This window comes from Copadichromis virginalis, linkage group LG8 (assembly GCF_057382275.1).
Source record: "Copadichromis virginalis isolate Kocher_CV1m ecotype Utaka linkage group LG8, C_Virginalis_male_GT1.1, whole genome shotgun sequence".
NCBI lineage: Eukaryota > Metazoa > Chordata > Actinopteri > Cichliformes > Cichlidae > Copadichromis > Copadichromis virginalis.
In genome coordinates, this window is record NC_140625.1 from 5,508,676 (window position 1) to 5,529,802 (window position 21,127).

General features: G+C 40.4%; 1 protein-coding gene across 1 annotated transcript in view; it reads right to left on the reverse strand.

Moving 5' to 3' along the window:
* The window catches only part of dnah9 (dynein, axonemal, heavy chain 9), a 186,516-nt gene that overhangs the window by 142,660 nt on the left and 22,729 nt on the right, over positions 1–21,127 (reverse strand). The window contains exons 15-32 of the mRNA XM_085465473.1: positions 19,146–19,387; positions 18,829–18,964; positions 16,068–16,264; positions 15,730–15,992; positions 15,394–15,555; positions 14,630–14,852; positions 14,243–14,409; positions 12,148–12,291; positions 11,825–11,984; positions 10,241–10,396; positions 8,719–8,851; positions 8,352–8,629; positions 7,865–7,995; positions 7,632–7,758; positions 7,050–7,202; positions 6,478–6,603; positions 2,990–3,229; positions 2,640–2,800 (exon numbers count right to left, since the gene is read on the reverse strand). Coding sequence (XP_085321599.1) covers positions 2,640–2,800; positions 2,990–3,229; positions 6,478–6,603; positions 7,050–7,202; positions 7,632–7,758; positions 7,865–7,995; positions 8,352–8,629; positions 8,719–8,851; positions 10,241–10,396; positions 11,825–11,984; positions 12,148–12,291; positions 14,243–14,409; positions 14,630–14,852; positions 15,394–15,555; positions 15,730–15,992; positions 16,068–16,264; positions 18,829–18,964; positions 19,146–19,387 — 3,199 coding nt within the window. The remainder of the gene's footprint in view (positions 1–2,639; positions 2,801–2,989; positions 3,230–6,477; positions 6,604–7,049; positions 7,203–7,631; positions 7,759–7,864; positions 7,996–8,351; positions 8,630–8,718; positions 8,852–10,240; positions 10,397–11,824; positions 11,985–12,147; positions 12,292–14,242; positions 14,410–14,629; positions 14,853–15,393; positions 15,556–15,729; positions 15,993–16,067; positions 16,265–18,828; positions 18,965–19,145; positions 19,388–21,127) is intronic.

A 21,127-nucleotide genomic window follows, 5' to 3' on the forward strand; every position in this document is an offset into this window, starting at 1 on the left:
TATTATTCTGCAAAGTTGCGGGTTACTCTGACCAGAACCCTTCAGCAGGTAGAGGTTCATGTGGTGCTAAGTCAAGCCTGACGATAGCCAGTATAAATAAATGATTCTGTAGTAAACTCTGAGATGTATTTTTCTTTTTTGCCATAATTACAGAAAAATATATTTCCATCTTTCACCATCCATCCATCCATTTTCTTCTGCTTATCCAGGACCGGGTCGCAGGGGCAGCAGTCCAGGCAGAAAAGCCCAGACCTCCCTCTCTCCAGCCACCTCCTCCAGCTTGTCCGGGGGAACACCAAGGCGTTCCCAGGCCAGCCGAGAGATATAATCTCTCCAGTGTGTCCTGGGTCTGCCCCGGGGCCTCCTCCCTCACTTTTAAAGGAAATCTAAATACTGTTTAGACATCTTTTCAGTATTGCTCCAGTTCTCAGGGTGCATTGGTTTCTTGTGTGTCCAAGGACTGATTTTCATAGCTTGCACTGCACTACAACAGTGCTGCTGATTTAGTCTAAATCATATTTATAGGTTTTTTTGTATTGCCTTGTCATCCTCTTGCATCGTATCTCACAGCTTTGTTCCATCTCTAACAAAGTTCTTCTGAATTGCAAAATTGATGTCATATAATATAAACTTGCTGAACTTTGATAAAGATAATGGTTTCATACTTTAGATAAACTAACCATTTAAGATATGTTAGTATACACAGAAATCTGCATGTAGTGTTAAGATAAAAACGTGGATTTTACTCTATGCTACTGTGGTGCCTGTGGATGTCAGGTTGTGTTTTTCTCTTGTTGACTCTGATGTGAAGAATTGTGTAACAATTCATGTAGCAAACACTATTTTAGCCATTTTCTCAAGTCATGGATTAAAGGATTTGACACCTCGCCCCCTGGTCTATGGCCCATTGTTTCAATGAAAGCCAGTGGCAAACTGTGTGAGTCACAGCGAGGGCATGCACCATATGGTGAAGCCTTGCTCCACGGCTGCTGATGATGCCATCAAAGCCCATTGTTTATGCTTTGTTCAAGCTTCAAAGGGAATACTGGTCAGCTTGGAAAACCATACAGTCAAACACTGCGGTTCGCAAAAGGACTCTGAGAGGCAGGTATTCAACTCTCTGTAGCTTAACTAACCCTGCAAAAACATGTGGGCACGAACAAACCAGCAGCTGGCACAGTGACCATGCAGAGTTGAGCTGAAAGATTTTACTTGTGGTGGGTGTGCATAATGATTCAAATGAAGATGCTTCCAAAGCATCAGATGGTGATTATCAGATGAGAAACCTCCATTTTCTTCTCAGTGACAAGGGAAGAAGACTATTAGTACAAATGGATTTTTGAAAAGCACTCAAGTTTCCTGCAAAACAGCACCTGTAGAGTACTACACAGTAAGTATTCTTGGTTGTTTTTCATTTACTTTTTTATTTACTGCTAAACTTCCTCTCCTCAACACAGCAGGCCAGTTAATCTTTGGATTCTTCTACATACATAAGAATTCAGAGAGTGGCTTCATTTTAAGACCTTTGCTTTCTAGGACTGATCCTATCCAGCCAGTGTCCGCTCTCTTGGCCAAAATGCCCGGTTGATATCAGAGATGAGAGATAAATGGTCAGACTGCTTCAAGCTGACAGAACAACAGTAACTCAAGTATCCAGTTGTAACAACTGAGAAAAAAAAAGAAAAGCAGCTTTCAATCCACAACATGTCAACCTTTAAAGCAGAAGGGCTACAGCAGCAGAAAGCCACACTCCTGTAAGAACAGTTCACAGAGAAAAATGTTGCCTGGTCTTATGAGTGGCAGTCTCCAACAGAACGACACTTTTCTAGGCTTTAACTCAAGATTTTTACAAAGCTTTTTCAACCTTTGTATAAATCCTGTGGTTTCAGTTATAGTTTTTTTCACACACTGTCTGCATCGATGTGTAATCAAACCCCAGCAGTATGGTTCTTGTTTTAAAGCAAATAATGTACAAATCTGAAATACCTTTAATACAGTGTTTAAAAAAACGTTGACAACCTAAAGAGCCATAGTAACAAGCCTAGCCCTTTTGAATAAAGGACCCACAAGCTAAGGTTCCCACTCAAATCTACCAAACATCCAGGTTGGCTGTATGCACTTTATGAATATCCACTGGTTATCCTGGCATTTCTAGCAAAGTCGTTGAGTATTGTGGCAAAAATAATCTGAGTTCCATCATTTAGACATGACAGCCTCTTTGGTGGATCATTGTGTCCCTTCTCTTGGGTCTACCAAGGACTAGGCTGCTGGTGCTCCGACTCCAGTTCAGTGGCTGTTCTGCAGAGAACATATATGTCCCATACTGTATGTGTTATACTGAGTGAACTGGCTAAAAGGAAACAAACTCTTATGTCTACAACTTCTGCTCCCTGAAAGAGAGGGATGACTGTGATGGTGTGTATATGTCTAGGCAGGACCACAAATACATCATTAGAGGTCATCTGTCGTAAAGGCTTGAATAGAGGTGTCTTCAGGCAGGATACACGGGGTGTGATATCCCCCATCCCATATGTTTTGTATATCAAATTCAGAGAACAGAAGTTATAGACATGACACTTTTTTTCATTGCCTCTTTGTCTGGGAAAAAAGAGACAAAAAATTGTCCAAGCCCTCCATACCTATCTGTTAGAGGAGTGATGACTAATCGCGGTGTGTTTCCCAGGTATTCGTAGGAGTAGAGAAACTGGGCATCACAGATGTTAGTAAGACAATGCTTCTCCTTTTCATCCCAACGGTGTCTCAGCTGTGACAGCCACACAAAGGCCTGAGAATTCTCCACCTAAAAAAAACAGTGAGATACAATCCAAAATAATATATGCTTTGTCACCTTCTAATTATGATAATGACATACTTGCTGGAATATCTTTAGTTCATTACTCACTGGTAACAGCATCACAAAAAATACAGCAGCTGCATAAGATTTTTTGAGCACTGGCTCTGGCAGACGTATCCCTCGTGACCCTCTCACCTTCTGAGTGATCATCTTGGCCACGACGTCTCTGGCATGGACATCGATGGTGCAGATAGTCATGACCTTCTGCCGATCACCCGGTGTAAGTTGGCCAATCAGCATTGAGATAAGAGTGTTGAGCTGGGAGACCTGTTTTTTGTAGTACTCCTTCATGGCGTTGTCGTAGCCCTCCTCCAGACGTGCAAAAGCCATAGTGACGTCAGACGTCCACCAGATCTGTGTGCAGGTCAAAGCCACCTGAAAAGGGAGTCAGAGACATTGAAACCACTCTGATTCTCTCTGGTAGTTTACTTGTATTCACTTTGAGCTAAAACATCATCTAAATGTAAAACAAATCTAGGAATTGTGCCAACAAAGGCACACAAAACATATGGCCCTATATGTTTTTGCATAAAAACCCCCACCATTGGAAAGAGATGTAAAGGAATATTTGAACTGAAAAACAGATTTGTTTTGGCTGTTGTTCCTGACAAATGTGGAGAGTCATCTTTAAGGAACACTACATGGACTGAGCAGGTGTTGTTTTGTCTGGGTATTAATGGACTTGGCATTTAAAAATAATTCCAGTTGAAGCCTTCTAATACCTTTGCAACTGGAAAGGGTAAGGTTGGAGGGCATACAGAAATCAGGTATACAGATGAGCTAATAAAGATGAGCTTAGCTTCTGAGTGATGCAAGCCAAAAGAAAGCATTCTATCTATGCCCAACAAGGAGCATCTCCACTGGTTACAAAGAGATGTCTACAAGAGAAACATCCTTGGTTTCCCCTAAACTATGACCTCAGTAAATACTTTTCTGATAAACTTATGGTCTCAAGCACTAGTTACTGTTAATGAAAGAGCATCATGTTCATTTTGTAATTCATGGTCCTCTTTAGTGTCAAAAGGGAGAATAAAGCTGTGTGTGATTTACTGTGTGACTGATAAGTTCGCACCATACAAATATACAAATATACAGGCATTACAAACTATCTCAGGCTATAAATACACTGTTGTATGGTTTATGTAACACCTGTTATACTTGTAAAATAAACAATTTCACTATAATGTATTTTTTGCAAAAAAGTCAGTTTTTCATTTATTTATTGGTTGAAGAACACCCGATGATGTAGTGCACAGCTGGTGTCACAAAAAAATACAGCTTTTTTTGTGCCAAACGACTTCAGGAGTAGCTTGTTGTACACATCCAAAACTATTCAGCAGCTAAACAGTTGCATCTAATTGTAATAGGGCACTTCACTTGTTTAGGACATTCTAATCGTACTGAAAAGTAAGAAAATGAAAAACGTTTTCTGTCACTCTGAAGTTTGCAGTTTTCTGAAGTGAGCTTTCAAAAGTCTGTGAAAATGACAAAGGGCTTGTGTTGCAAACTTTGGGGATGAAGACTGAAAGAGCTAGAAGATCAAACAACTCAATAGCATCTAACAATAAATGCTAATGAGTGTGTGGGAATTCTAGAAGAGGCTGTTTTCAAAAGGCAAGATTTCTATGTCTCTGCTGCTTTGCTGCTTTGATTTTGACCGTTCTGCTTTTATTGCTAACTTTAAGTTTTTAATTTAAAGCCTGCCCAAAAAATTAATTTGGATTACTAAAAGATTGACCTTCAGTCTTTGTCAGTTACTTCTGGAATAATTTAAGCTAAATATATTTTTATCCTTGCTTTCATAAACACTATTGATCATGGAATTGATTTTAACTTTGCTATAAAGGCCTAACTTTTTTTTATTTTATTGCTATTCTCTGTAGATTTGGTACCACCACCCAGTTTGAGGGGCAGTTAAGGTTGTTTATGAAGCATATTTGTGAACGCCCTCAAAGTCAGATGTGGAAACCCCGGGTTGGCCTCATCGAATTCATGTCTCAGTTCATAACCATCTTTGCGGACTGCTTAGCAACACTGCTGATGTTAGAGTAAGTGAAGCCAGATAACAGAATATCCCAGAAATGTGGAATTTGCTTCATATAACAGGACTCAATTGAAAATAACAAATAAAATAAATTATCATGTGAACAATAATCACACTAAGGCTGTGATGATGATATCTAGGATCAAAGATTACCAAAGTTATTGACAATAACTAATCAATGATGCATTCAATTAATATGATCATTTTTATGAGATTCATAAAAAATTAATCTACATTGCTGTAGTTTCAATTCATCTCTCTGCATATAACTGAGACCTATGACATAGATAAATGTCATAAGTGTCTAGGCATGTATGTGTATGAGTTACACACTTATAGCACTGCTGTGCATGTTGAACTTCCCAGCATTAGTATAATCAAAACAATGAGCAGATCATCCAACCCTAAATCAGACCAAGTGAAAAGAGGTAGGAAGTGACCACTCTAACTTCCATCTGTAGCCACACATGAATCAGTGATACCTGGTATGTAGCATTTTCAGGTAAGAATAAGTGGTCCATTATCACAGTCACACATTGGCTATGTAAAGGATTTTTAAGCTTGTGAAAGTAACTATGAGAGGCCCAGACAGGAATTTGGTACCAGTCCAAATAATAGATGTCAGCAGTTAAATCTGTGAAAACATATTTGTCCCCTTTTCAATTTCTGTTTTTTTTACTTGTATATTTCTCACTTACATGTTTCAGATCATCAAACAAATTTTACTTTTTAGAGAGATAACCAGATTAAATACATAACAAAACTACTAGTTTTTAAATTTCTCTAAGAACTGGGATGATGCAAGTAACCTAAAGTTTTCATTCCTAGCATTTCTTTTGATGTCTCACTATGAGAAATTGAGACTCTATAACCCATATACAGGTTCAGATTTGCTCTGAAGTGAGAAAAGGTGTTTTAATTATGTCTGTGTGGTAGCACAGGTGACTTAAGGGTGAGATGTTATGTCCGACGTGGTCACTGCAATCACTAGGCAATCAGGATTGGCAGAATGAGGATCCAGAGAATATTTATTCTCTGGGCTGAGAAGAAAAAAAACAAACTTTCTGGAAGGTTTGCGTCCCATTACGATTGGTGTAAAACTAACACAGCATATTATAACAAGAACATCATACTACAATTCAAACATAGTGGAGGTAGTGTCACGGTCTGGGCCTGCTTTTCTGCTTCAGCGCTTGAACAACGTGGATGAGCAGCGTTATCCTTTGCAGGCGGTAGTGACGTCCCTTTTTCGGCTTCATCAGATTAGGGTTGTAGTGTGTAGGAATGGGGGTTGAGGGGTTATTTTCTCTTGCTTTGCTTGAGAGCACTTCCATGGCTTTGGGTTGGTTGTAAGTCCGAACTTAAATTCGATTGGGATGCTTTGGCATGATCTTAAAACAGGTCTTTCATGTCTGGAAACCTTCCAGTGAGGCTGAATTGAAACAATTCTGCAAAGAATAGTGGGGCATTCATCCACAGTGATCTGAGAGACTTGAAAAATTTGAAAGCTTGAGTTACAGAACACAGGAAGGGGGAAAATATTTTTCACAGCATCATACATCAAACCAAACCTATTTACCTGAGCTGAATAGTCAAACAGCCACTGCTCCCTAGGCTTTTCCTCATAGGCTATTACTGCCTCGGTCATCTCGTGGCGAACTGTGGAGCGCATGGTGTCGAGCACCCGGTTTAACCACATCTCCACCTTACAGAGAAAACACAAAAACAGGCAAATCCCTGAATACAAAAACCAAAAAAATATTGCAATGTGTGTCACATGAGCGCCGATGTACTCTCTTATCAGTGGACCCTAATGAGGCCATTAATAAGCATTAAAGTGGAAGTGGAGTCAGGCAAACACTACGGGATATAATGGAAAATGAATGAATTGATGAGCTTTAAATGCAAAACCTCCAGGGGCAAAACAGATTCTTTCTATATATATTTTTTTAAATGTGTGTGTGTCTGTGTGTGTGTGTGTGTGTGTGTGTGTGTGTGTGTGTGTGTGTGTGTGTGTGTGTATTTCCTATCATTACAGAGGACTGGTTCGAAAAATTGTCAATGTCAGCAGTAAGTCACAAAGATAAACACCATTAACGTCTTCAGCATTTGGATCCATCTAGAAATGGTGATATCCAAGGCTCTTTTTACCTGTCCACTGCAGTCACAGGACTGATTGAAAGGGACATACTCTTCCTCCTTGCTGTACATGCCTTGACCAATCTTCGAAGGATTCCCCTCTCCATCGGTTTCAAATCGCATCTTAGCCATGTTGTCAAACAGCTTGGACAGATGCTTCTGGACCTGAGCAAACGCACAGCTCGGGATCAATTTACACTCACGGTTTGAAATGTTACAGTGTTGCTTTTCAGGACCAGTGTTCTGCTACACCTCTGCTAGCTTCTGATGAAAGAGATTTTGATGGCGAGTTGTTTTTAACAGTTATTTATTTTTCTGAGGACAAAAAAAACCCAGTGCACTCATGATGGAGGTTGGAGTAACATACAAAACTATAAGCACCATTGCCCCTGTGTGGGCACTAAATGTACTACAAAATTCAGCAGCAGTGAGTCAAAAGCCTAATGACACGATGGAGCATAGTTTTAGAAAACTGTTAGTAAAGTAAATTGTAGAAAGAGCTGAAAACGTTAGTACTGTTTTTTTCTCATCTGTGTGAACAGACTGAAGCATTAAATTCACTGCCATCCCTTGGGCATAAATTTGTGAAGCCACCTGGTGTGGGTTGGTCCCATTAGACAGGATGTCCAGCAGATCAGCTGAAGAGATGAAGTAAAATCTGGGAAAGGCCAGACGCTTGGTGTCCAGGTATTCTGCCAGAGCCTTTTCACACAGAGAAAGCCTGTAGAAATAGCACAGCACATGCAGAGTCAGTATGTGTGTGTGTGTGTTTGTGTGAGACGTATGGGGAAGAAACAGAGAACCGCTGATCTTGGCTGAACTTTCACCTGCTCTGGATGTCCTCCAGTTTACGAAACAGGCCTGGTTTGTTGGTGGCCTCCACTACGTTGGGCGTCTCGTGCATAGCGTTTGCCAGCTCTTTGAAATCGGCATCAATCCCCTCAAAGCGCCTGGAGTCCTGCAGAGGATTTCATGAGGGAGCCCGGCAGGCGTTGATTCCCACAAGAAAGAGGGAGAATCAGAGGTTTAATAGCAAACATCTGGGCTTAAGCACAGCCTGAACATCACGGGAGCAATTAAAAAGTTGTGTAATCTCAGCTCTTAAACTAAGTAAGGCTAATTAATGGATTCTTAATTAACAGCTATTACAGTTATGCTGCCTAGGTTCATATGGCAACAACTGGGGCGCAGGTTGAGGCTTGCATGTATATAAGCTTGACACTGACGGATACCTGAAATATATAACTGTATGAACTGTGTGTGTGCGTGTGTGTGTGTGTGTGTGTGTGTGTGTGTGTGTGTATGGTGTGTAACCTCAGGCAGCTGTGAGCGAATGTCCTCAGAGCCAAGGAAGATGCTTTCCAGGTGACTCCAAGTCCGCTGAACCACAAACCAGATGGAGATGACGGAGTCGACCACAGATAGCTTGCTTTGCCATGAAGATACTTCATCCAGGAAGTGTGCGATATACTTGGATGACATAAGGTTCTGCAGCTGGACCTGGTTGTCCTCCAGCGTCTCAATCAGCTCCTCATTTGCACGGAGCAGAGGGAGCTTGGTCCTGTGGTGGGGCTCATACTGGAATTGCATACCTGCAATAAAGTCCATCAGAACATCATAAGCAGGTAAAAAAAAACAATTAAAATTCACTGTTAGAAGTTAAAAATTCATGTTTCTGTACCTGTCCATGTGGAGTTGAGCTCAGACAGGACTTTCTCCATCCCCATCTCTTTAACAGCCTTGTCTACGATCCCTCTCACCTCGTCTTCAAAGCAGTGCAGGTTGAGCTGCAGCAGATCAGCCAGAGTGGTCTCCTGCTCACAGACAGCCATGTCACTGCTTATGTCACAATACCCAGAACTCAAATCTGGTGATATTAAAGTCATAGTAACAGTGAATACTAGCTAGTTTCAGAGTAACATGGACATACATATTTATCAAAAGCAGACATCCATTTTTTTATAATGAACAAGGGTTAACTGCACAAACTCTGTCACCTACAAGTAGACATGTATGTTACCTGTAAGCAAAGGTTACTTAGTTACTCACAGACTGTAATGTTGACCTCTTATCACCCACAGCCTTTTTTAGTCTCACTGACCACTAAAAATCACTTTAGACCTATTTAAAGGACTGCATCTAACTCACAGCCACAGCTCATTTAGAATCACAAATTAAATTAACATGCTTTTGGATCGGACACTGGAGTACCCGAAGGAAACACTGGGAAACCACAGTGAGAACACGGAAACTCCACACAGAAAGGCCCCATTTAAGGTTTAAAACAGGAAGCTCCGTGCTGAGTGCCGAGCCTAGCCACTGTACAACAGAGCCACGGACCAGGAACTGAGCTGCCCGCAGTTCTTTTGTCAGCAGTACCTCAAGAATAGCTGCTAGAATTTTCTTTAAAAAAAGTGAAGAAAATGTTAGTTTTGCTTCGGTAGTATTCGTTGGCTTCTTGCTGCTCGTGCTGCTCATGGAGGATTATGTCATAGTTATGATAGGTTATTCTATCTAATATTGCAGGGTCTTTATCTTTCAATATAAAGGGTATTGAGGTGACTGTTGCTCTAAAATCATACTATACAATTAAATCTGGATTAATTTATTAAATAAGTAATAGTATGAAAAAACAAATGAGATGGCACATTTGGTCAGTTTTTAATATGTGACAGATGACACTGACAAATGTTTATGCAAAAAAAAAAGTGTTTCATTTAAAAAAGTGCAGGGATAAAAGTGCAGGTGCAGTGGTGATGCTGCTGATGCTACTTTGTCAGAATAGATTAGCAGCTGTAGACCATCTCTGATGGTAGTCGAGCAAATCCCTGCTGTAGCCAGCTGAATGTGTATGAGAGAGGAATCTGTCAGAGCCTTACAAAGCTAGCGCTATATAAATCTATATATTAAAAAAAGATCAAAGCAGATCAGTTAGCCTCTGTGATACATTTTTGTACAGACTTAAAAGCTGTAAAAACCTATCATCTTAACTTCTGCAGCACAAACTACCCCAAAGAGGAGCTGAAAAATGAATTTGCTTATGTGTGTAAGAACCCCCTTTTGAACCTCCATTAAAATATTACCACATCTGCTTGGACCTGAATAAAAAAAATACTGCAGCTAGTGTGATAATAATGTTAAAATACTCTAAATGAAACTCCACAACATGTTGGGTTTTTTAAAAATTAGAATAAGCTGTAAACCTGGTCCATGGTGAAGCGGACTCCAGTAGCGGCCATTAACTGATGCCAATGTCTGGATCGTATGGCTGGATTCTGGAGCTCTGCCACAGCCCGGAGGGAGGTGAGGAGGTTCCTCACCCTGCTCTCCAACCCTGTGAAGGCCTCCCACGCTCTAACCTGCCACACACAAGGCCACATGTTTAGGACAGAGGAAAGCAGCTTTAAACAGCAGTTCAGGATTTATTCTGAATTGTACTTTTTTTACTTTGAGCAAGACATTGAAATCCTTAAATGCCTGATTTCACTCCATTCTTTATTGCTGCTTTATATTCCTGTGGGCCTAATGTACAAATTTACATTAACAGTATTATTATTTACTGTGTCCTTACAGTATTATGCTAAAGAAAACTCTATGGACATGGATACAACAGCACTGTAAGTATATATTCAATTGCTACGTACAACACATCTATATATTTCCTGTGGAGATCTTAAATTATCTGTAGGTGTGAATGTGAGGATGAATGTGTTGGCCAAGTTTATAATGTGTTACTGACTGATGATCGGTGCTAGAAGAACCGCAACTCCCGCTCTTTGTTAGCTGGGATAGGCTCCTGCCCCCCGCAACTGTTATTTGAATGACTGGTTAAGGAAAGAGATGAATGGATGAACACGGCATCTGCTGTGACATTACCACAGCCTGAGGATTTCTTACTACTGCATCTTCATATTAAAAGCACCCACCAATCCAAAGTCCACTTTCATTAGGAAATAGTTACAAGAAATACAATGCAAGACGACAGAATGTCTGAGGCAGTCAGAACAAGACAATGCTATTGACTGGACCTGATACCACAGGTTATACCCAGGGGTAAGCGACACCAAGTCTGTATGGTTTACACACATATCTGTAACTCAGTCACCTAATTCATCTCAAAGTTTCTCACTTCGATCCTCAACGTGTTGGTTGGCAGCTCTGAACACCACATCCAGAACACCTTGGATTTTGTTTTTGAAAAGTGAGAGTATGATGTTCAACTTGTGCTCCAGTCACTGAGGCAGTTTGTAAGAGATTACAGGATGACCCCAGCCTCAGCAACGGGATCACTCTCAGCACCGACCAATGTGTCTGCTATTGGATCTGTGTCGTCATTCCACATATTTCACATACAACGGTCAGTTTGATCCATTGTGGCCAACTTATACATGGAAGAACTGGAAAAGAGGGCTCTGTTATCCTACCCTGGAACACCACCAAGTCATTGGTTCAAGCATATGGATTACACCCGGTGAAAATCAAATCTCAGGACATACCACGCTGGTTTGAGCAGGGAGTCAGAGCGATATGTTAGATGAAGAGCTGAACTTGTCAGTAAGGTCACCAAATGTTTCACTGCTGTTTGCAGCATCATGCTGTGTGAGGTGGAAAATTTGATCACAGTTGAGCACTGAAAAAATTCTGTTTATTAAATACAAGGCTTAAATTAGTATGTGAAGTATGCAAAGATTGTTTCCAATTCAGCATCAGTAAAATTCCCATATTGGATGTTTGAAAAAGAGATTTTGTGGATCATAAGTATTTTGACTTCACGTCTCTCCTCTCACCTCTTTATCCAAAATGCGAATCTCTTTGGAAAAACGTTTACATTCCAGTTCCATGTCCTCCACGTTGATCTCTCTCCAGGAAGTTGTCCTCCATGCTGTCATGGTGGATTCCACCATGGTGATCATGTCCCACAGCTCCTTCAAGAGAACCACCTCATGCCTTGAGAATGAAACAGAGCACAAAGTTGATTAATCTAACATGAAACAGCTCAGATACTGAATGCAAGAGAGCATCTATGTTAAATTAACGACTCTAAATTAGTTTTAAATGTATCAGTGTCTTGTGATGTTTATTTTTTTCTTATTCCATCGTTGGGCTTTACCTGCATTGTCGGAGCTGTCTGTACTCTGACACAGTGACCTCAAACAGGCTGGCAGACTCCACCAGAGAGGCCATAATTGCCTCCCGTTCCTGGATCTGCCGGTGGAATGCATCCAACATCTGGTAGGGGCTTTCACTTTCAAACCTGGACAAATGCATGAACGCACACAGGCACCCATCAAAACACACACACACAAACATTTGTACAAACTCAGTATAAATCACGCCGTGTTTAGGTAATGAAAGGCTCCAGTTTTCGCCAAACTCATCTTTTACCCTCTGCAGGATAACCAGAGGAGAGTCCCAGTGCTGTGACAGTTAACAATGACTTCCATGACATTAATGGGAAAATAATCACCAGGTTATTAAGAGACCAATTACACACATAAGTAATCTGACAATTATACATTATGACGAAGCATCTCCACCTATGAATTAATTATCATTATGTTAGGATTCAATTAGCCTTGTCGGATGTGAGAGCCTCGAGATAACGCTTCTCTATTATCTAGTCAGAAGGTTAGGAAGGTGACATTCTTAAACATTCAAAGGTCCTCCCTCAACTTCATCACCAAAGGAAAGTTAAACAGGAAATGTTCTGGAAAACTCTAATGAGATGGCACATTATACTTCAACATCCCCTTATTTAGCACTAGCAGAAGCAGACAATAGAGTAATAATTGGAAGAAATAAGCTCATCTGTCATCTTTGTGCCTTCAGTTACATTAGATTCTACATAAAATAAATAGTAGTGCACAACAGTATTTTAAGAGAATATCCACTTTTTTCTCATAAATAAATAAATCTGGGAAATTGTAACAACTCTGTAACTTGGGTTAATGCGTGAACACAAATCCTTTTCAGTATCTAACTAGCATTAGCTTGTTAGCAGGCCGCAATTAGCTGTTAAACTACCATTAGCTTGTCAGCTGACTCAACTAAGAGAACTCAGCTACTGTCATGACTGAGACATGATGAGTTTCACCCCTACCCAACAGCTATAGCTATGGCTATCAGCCCTGCCAAAAGGTCAGAACCGAAGGCCAACTCTAATTCTGCATTGCAAGGTCTGCAACTGCAGACTTCTGCTAATCACTGGCACATTTGCTGGCAAAGTGGCACTAAAACAGACACTCAAACACTCCCACAATACGCTCAGCAAGCCAAAGCAGAAAACCAGTTTGGCAAACATTCCTTTGCAGCAGCTGCCATAAGGAACCAGGAACATCAATCTCTGGTGTTAAGTTTTACAAGGGGGGCATCTCTGGTCCCAAGGAAGGCTCAAAAGGTCTGTCATGAACACACATGCTCTATCATAGACAAACATGGTGTTTTTGGAGCTTTAGTCACCCAATGCAACTCCAGTAGTCAAACATTTTGTCCAAAGAACCAGAGATTACAAGTAACCCAGAGTGTTACATTGTCCTTTTAATGTAACTTTAATGTATCTTTAGCAATATAAATATGAACACATTGACAATAATGGCAGGATAATATGTAATAAATGTAATTGTAATATTAAAATTTCAGCAAAGTTGTTATGTATCTTTTGTTTGTTTTTTAACCGATAGAGGAGATTCACAGCCGCTGCAGCGAGACAACTGAACTGACCCCAGATCCAATGGGATTCTGGATACTTTATTTGAGCTTGACTGCATTCCTGTAATACTACCCTTGATCCTATAGGGGCTTGTGTTAAAAAACTCAAGCATGGCAAAGAAAATCTGAAAGGGATGAGGAACCCAGGTTTGAAAAAACAACACTGTAACTGCAGGATTGTGTACTACTTTTCTCTCTGTATTCCACCTCCAGAAAGATATCTATGTTCAGGAAAATTACGGCGTTGCTTGCATACAGAAAAATGTCCAAGCTCTAGCGTACATAAAATTGTAACACTTTGTTTGCTGCTAAAGCAAGCTACATCAGAATACAAATATAATTTCAACGTTTTTTGGTTTTGTTTTTTGTGAAATTGCTAAGCTCAATCTTTCTCTTTCAAGTAAGTTTTAAGCATGCGAAACACTTTGACATTTCTTCATGTGTGATTAGACACATTATTTCTAATCACCATGTTATACACAGCAGAGATTCTCTACCTGAAGAGCTTGCTTTTGCGAAAGTGCTCCCTGAATGTGTGTTGCTCAACATCAAAAGCAGCACACTTTCGACGAAGACCGGACACCTCGACAGCCTGCAGTGGTGCCACCTGCTGCTTGACCAACACTGCCTGCTTTTTCACATTGTCCCACTTGTCTGGCAGCTCCTGCAGACAGACAGACAAATGCAGAGATAGATACAGAGAGGGGGAGAAAAGCGAGGAGGGCAGGATTGACAGATGATGGATTGCCAGGAGGAAGTGCATGAAACAGAGATTTAAAAAAGCAAAGAAAAAGGAAGAAAAATTGCTCTGTCTCAGTTGGAAGAAACAGACTAAACAATCTGGGCTTGAAAATAATAGGAGATGACTGAACATCGCTCCTTACCTCTAACTGTTTGTAAACCACATCGGGCAGCTCCTGCTCATACTCCTTCAGAAGAGCGATGGTTTGCTGCAGAGGCTCAAACATGGTGTCTGTAGTATTTTGTCTTTCCTTAACAGCCAGCAGGTTACCCATGACCTCCACCAGGCCATCGTAATCACCCTCCTCCACCTGCTGGCTCAACCCAGCCTGAACCACTGTGATAAACTTCTCCAAGTCTAACAGACTGGAGACAGGACAGGGGAACAGGACTTTAATGAGCCACCAGTTTCAAACATCAGCATTTCTATTTTAGTTTACACTAATATCTATCTTATCTTGAGCCATAAGCTAGTAAAACAAGTCCTGTAATATTAGCCTGTCTACCTGGATTGGACACTGTTGTATTTTATCATATTTATTGAAAATGCTCATTTGGGAGCACGGTGGCGCTGTTGTTTGCACTGTTGCCTCACAGCAAGAAGGTCCTGGGTTCGACTTCACCACATGGGGCCTAGTTTTGAGGAGTTTTCATGTTCTCCTTGTGTTTGTGTGGGTTCTCTCCGGGTACTCCAGCTTCCACCCACAGTCCAGACATACAGTTAGTGGCACTGGCTATCTGTCTGTCTGTGTTAGCCATGTGAAACACTAGTCACCTGTGCAGGGTGTACCCTGCCTCTCACCCTACGGTAGCTGGGATAGTCTCCAGGCTTCCCCTGATAAGGATAAGTGGAAGAGAATGGATGGAAGCTAAAATTGTAACTTTTTTCGTTGTTTGGGTGCCATACCTGTTGGTAACAAGGTCAACGAGGTGCTGTTTGAACATGTAGCTCCACTTTTTGATTATGTTGAGCAAAGCACTCTTCATGCTACGGCCATCCACCCTCATCCACCTGTGGAACACATGCACCGGCTCCAGAGCCTGCACCTCTTCATATATCTTCTCATAACTACAGGACAAAGACAAACCGATGGCAGTTTAGCAAAAACAAGCTATTACGTTTATGCTCAACTGAAAACAAAACCTTAATCCAAATTTTAGATGAATTGCTTTAAGATATGACTTAAAAATGTCCTCAGATGAAAATTCAACATACACCACTTTCCTCTTGAGTAATGCCTACCTGTTAACCTGCTCTCTAAAGTTCCCCAGACTTGGTGGACTCTCAGAGACACTATTGTCAGGATAAATCTCCATCTCCTGGTTGGTGAGAATCTGGCCGTACAAAAGGAACTGACGCATGAACTCCTTCCTGTCTTCCACATACAGGTAGCTGTAACGCTCCAGAGAGTTGCGAAACTCGCAGCACGTTGCCATGGCCGCCTGGATCCGCTCCATGATGAGATTACGCATGTCTGCCAGGTCAGCCATGTCCTCCATGTCAGTCTGAGTGAAAAATGTCCAGATTAAATCTTAATGTGACCAGCTACATGTGTTGGAGTTGCATGAAACTAGTTGTACCTGGTAGTTTGGAAAGGGGCTATGCTGGGCGAGGCGTGGCACCAGTGAAGAAATTCCAAACACATCATTGATGAGGCCTTCCACCAGCTCAAACAAACTTTCTCTAGTCCCAACCTCCAGAGAGGGAGTGAACACCATGTCAGGAACCCTCAGATCCAGCTGAGCCTCAAACAGGGGGGCAATGACAGCTCTTTGGTCTGAAGTGAAAGGAAATGCAACACACATTTTATGATTTGAATAAGTGTTAAGATGCTACTTGTGAGCACAGTTTTATAGCTCTACCTGGTGCAGAACACTGCCACTTGAGATGTTATTATAAAAGCTCCGTGTTGATCCATTTATTGGCTCCTTGTAAGGTTTTTACAGATACATTTTACACTTCCCCTGTTTGGAATTATTCCAAAACATATCACACACTTCATGACTCTGTATGTGGTCGTGCCTCCTAGCAGATTGGGCTCTCGTGGATTTTTCAGGCTGTTTTTTTCTTGCCGTTTGAGTTAATAAATACTCAACCTTTGAAAATCAGAGTTGGCCCAATCTTTTAAATCAAATAATATAAAATTAACATTATCCTTTATATGAATACTTTTACATTTTTATGGCCTCTAATTTTATAATCCAGTTGGATGTTTTTAAGGATGTTTTTACTTTTTCATTTGAATTGCTTTTGATTTATTGTTTGTGTTTTGCACTTTGTATGTTTGTGTTTCAGTTTATTATGGAATTATAAAAGAGACTGCACTGTGAACATTACCTACCATATAAAACTTCCTCCAAGGTTTAAATGTGACTTCTGTTCTTTGGTCAAATAAAAAACTGAAACCTAAATGAGAGTTAACCTAACCGGCTTATTCCTTATTACTATTTATTCAAGCTTAGGTTTAAAATAAGTTTACTGTATATTAATGGAAGAACCGAACACTTGACCATCACAGTATAACACATCCATGAATGCTTATGCAAGAAGGATTGGTGTGTCTCCCAGCACAGTCTCAACAGTGTGGAGAAGATCTCAGAACATGGGCATCAACCTAGCAGCAGTGCCAGCATGTGCTTCCTTGTGCAAGGATGAACAGGAGGCGCACTGGCAGAGCCTTGCAAAACTTATAACGGGCTCCTCATTTGCACGTTTCAGACCAAAGTGTCAGAAACTGAGTCCATGATGTTGGCATGAGGGCTCAACATCCCAACGTGTGAACTGGTGTTCACCAGATAACAGGAGTACTGAACTCTTCATAGATGATGTTGCGCGCCACATAACATTTGCCACAACCTCTATACACATCTGTCACGTGTACTTTGTGTACAACTATTCCTTAAGTCTACTGGTTCTAAACAGTAAACCTATATAATCATTCAAAATGTTTCGACATTCAAAGAGCTTTGATATTTTGAAATATGCCTGCCAGCCTTTTTTGCTACTTATCCATGTCCAGGTCACAAGGGTAGCAGTCTAAGCACAGACTCTATTACGCAGCTCTATTCAGAGTCCTTCATGCTATCGCTAAGGGCCACCGGCTTCGAGGAAGCTCATTTCTGATGCTTGTGTCCGTGACCTCATTCTTTCAGTAGTAACTACTCAGAACTGATTCCAGTTTCAAGACTGGATCCAGAATGAAATGTTTAGATGTATTTAGTGTTGTGTGGTATTTTTCAGATTATAAGTCTCAGAAATCCAGAACAATAATAATACTATAACTCGTTCAAATGTTGTTGTTAAGCAACATTTGGCGGTTACATGGACATACTCAATAAACACATGCACTGCCTTTTTAGACTAAGGACATTCAACATATATTATAATATCATTTTAGTTTTGTGGTTTAGCTTTTTTCTAAAGTTCAGTTTATTTGTAATTAATTACAATATAATGAAAACAGAAAATCAGAATCAACAACTACCATTCGCTCCTGATACATGTTGATGTTCATATTTAAGTGAATGAGATTTGACACTGGGTTCTTATTAGCGTTCTAATTCAGTGCTTAATTTTAAAAGGACCTAATCAAGTTGAAAGGACTGAGCCTCCTCAACTGCCCCCTCATCACTGATATTTCCATGTGAATTTGTCACTATAAGCTTTTCATTTGATCAGCTTATGATGTAAAATTTGGGATTAGCGCTGCTTTAAAACTCTCGCTCTGCTTTTCCTTTTATTTTAATGGACACTTGTGGTTCTTACATTAAACAAGACACTGCATTAAGGAAAGAACAGCTAAATTCCAGAGCTTTTAGATGCTGGACCTACTGTTATCGTAGCTACCCCTGGGTCACATCATTTATTAAAGAGTTTAAGAGTTTTTGAAGCCAAACAAGGAGAGGGAAAGGAAAAGACGAAGAAGCGGAACAAGGAGTAGAAGGTTTGGTCACAGTAGCATTCTGGCAGCAATCCATCACATATTGAACCACATCCCAGTCCATCTAAACTGGCTGACAAAACTCATGCCAGCTAACAAGTCCAGAATTATTTTATGTCCACAGCCAATAGAGGCGGACACCCAATTGACATCAAAAACCCCGAGGACGTGTTGCTAAGAAGCTGTCCAATTCAGTGCTGGCTGAAGGGTGCTGTTGGATCAGAGTACTGAGAAGCGCTGCATTTTTTTCATATTAATTTCAGGATTGCCAGCAACATTCTGGCTTTGAGACAGCAAGTAGTAACACCATCAACATGACTGAGGCACAACAAACAGTAAATAAGTACTTATTTTATGTTTTCTTCCTTATTTAGAGTATTATTTGTTCATGAAAATCATACCAGTGTTATCGAGGAAAAACCTGAGAGAGCACTCAATGCTGTTGAAGAAGCCATCTATGATCGTGTCATCAATGTACTCCACATAGGCCTTCCACTCCTCAGAGGACGGCTCAGCCTTTAACAGCGCCCGATTGCACTAAGAGACATAACAGAGTGTGACACTCATAATGAATCACCATCTTTACTGCATTTGAAAAGTCCTGCAGAAATGAAGTTCAAATCCGAAATTGCTGACTCCATTATAACTGCTTAAAATGATGAAATGTGAGTGAAACTTAAAGCCCATCTGACATTTCACATAACAATGAGCAAAGCACCTTAACTAGGAAGTGGATTTTTTCCCCGGAAGACCGAATCAGACTGTAAAATCTGTCGAGCCTCTCAGTCCTGTCCTCCAAACTGAGCAGAGCGTCTTTTTTCCCCTCCTTCCTGTCAAATATGGGGGTGGACCAGGACCTCATGCAGCTCAGAATCTCCTCTACGTTGTCTTTGGCCCTCTGGAGCCGACTTTCCAGGTCACACACCAGGTCTCGCGCCTCCTGGATATACTCCCAAACACCTGAAAGAGGTTAAAAGGTCAAATAGGTTAAAAAAAATGTTTCAATATCATTCTTTGATGTTTTGAAATAAATTTCAAAACATCAAAAAATTTGCTGATTCCAGGATGTAGAGACACAACACAGGGATATGCAAAAATCTGGGATTTTTTCTATTTTTAAGATATTTTTAACCATGAGCTACTACATGAGATACTCACATAAGAATTAATACCAACAAAATTAGCAGTGGTTTAGAGAGTCGTCTGCAACAGTAACAGACCGGCACACAGCCCTTACAAGCACATGAGAATTTTGAGATTTCACTAAAGCTCCAGTTTCAACAGCTTTTCAGCATTAAACTGGTTGGTGCTGTTTAATTAGCAGCAATTACCTGACAGCTGCATGAACCACATTTACATTATCATTAAGGTAGCAGTAATAATAAGCAGTGGGCTTCTCTACTTACATTGCTTCCTCCACAGCCCACATCTAGATATGCAGCAGAAAACTGATGGACAGGTGGATGGATGGATAAATCAAGCCTAAAGTTGAGGCTGTATTAAAATATCTGCACTAAGGCACAGGTATAATCAGCATATGATTTTCCCTGCTGATTGACAGGGAGCTCCCAGCTGTGGGTGTCTTAAAAAGGTTTGACAGAATCTAAGCTCCAAACCACACTATCATATTTTGCCAATATTTAACAAAATACACATTCAGTGTCTGTAAAAGTCTGTAAATATACTGAAAATGAAAACTGAAGTTCAAAGGTTGTATGATTTTTATGATCCTTTGGTTGAACACAGATACAAAAGGTTTTCTTACAAACATGACTTTGTCCAGCTTGTCCAATCAATACAGAGTTTGATATAAAGAAAAACTTACCGATGCCCCCCAAAGAGATTTTAGCGAGCTCCACAAGAGAAAGTCTTCTTTCTAATGTCATAATGAGACTATTTTCTAATATTAACTATTTTTTAAAACTTGGAATTTCCTTACTAAAGTGCAAAATACATCTTGTTTATTCAAACTTCTGTCATAACTGTCTCATTGTCTTTACTGTATGCAGTGATCAGGCTTAGTACAACTACTCCTAATACTGCTCTGAGCCAAAGAAAATGTACAAGGATACAGAAGGAATTGTGGGCCACCACAGACAGTTACGGGTCCATATATTACCTGCTTTCACTAAAGTCTAATCTAAGAAGTACTGCACACAGCTGTCCATACTCAGCTCACGACTGAATCTCATGACTTACTACACCACACCGTTGTGATTGCATTTTGTGATTTTGTGATTGTATACAGTTCTTCGATACCTTTTTCATCTAACAATCAGCCCCAAATGTATTCTGTGGCTTGATACAACAAGCCCTAGCATGCAGTCGGAGTCATAAATAACTAACTTCAAGACACAAGAATAAGGAGTCGTGCAACAGATGACATGGTCTAAACAGCTACATGAATAGAGACAAGACAGTGAGTTCTGTAAAATACTTACACCATCCCACCTGCCAAGTACCTTAAAAACTAAGGAACTGGTGCTGCTGTAAAGGCAATTTGTGCTCACAACAATTACAGTTAAATGTAAATATTTTTCTCTTCGCAGTGGGTTAACTTAATTGAAAAACAAATCTCACTGCATGAGGTTTGAAAGTATCCTTCCTTTATTTTCAGATCCTAAGGCCTTTGATAAGTACTGTATGTATACTCATTTTCTTTTTTAATTGATTTTTGTAGTTGCACTTCTGAATTAAGTA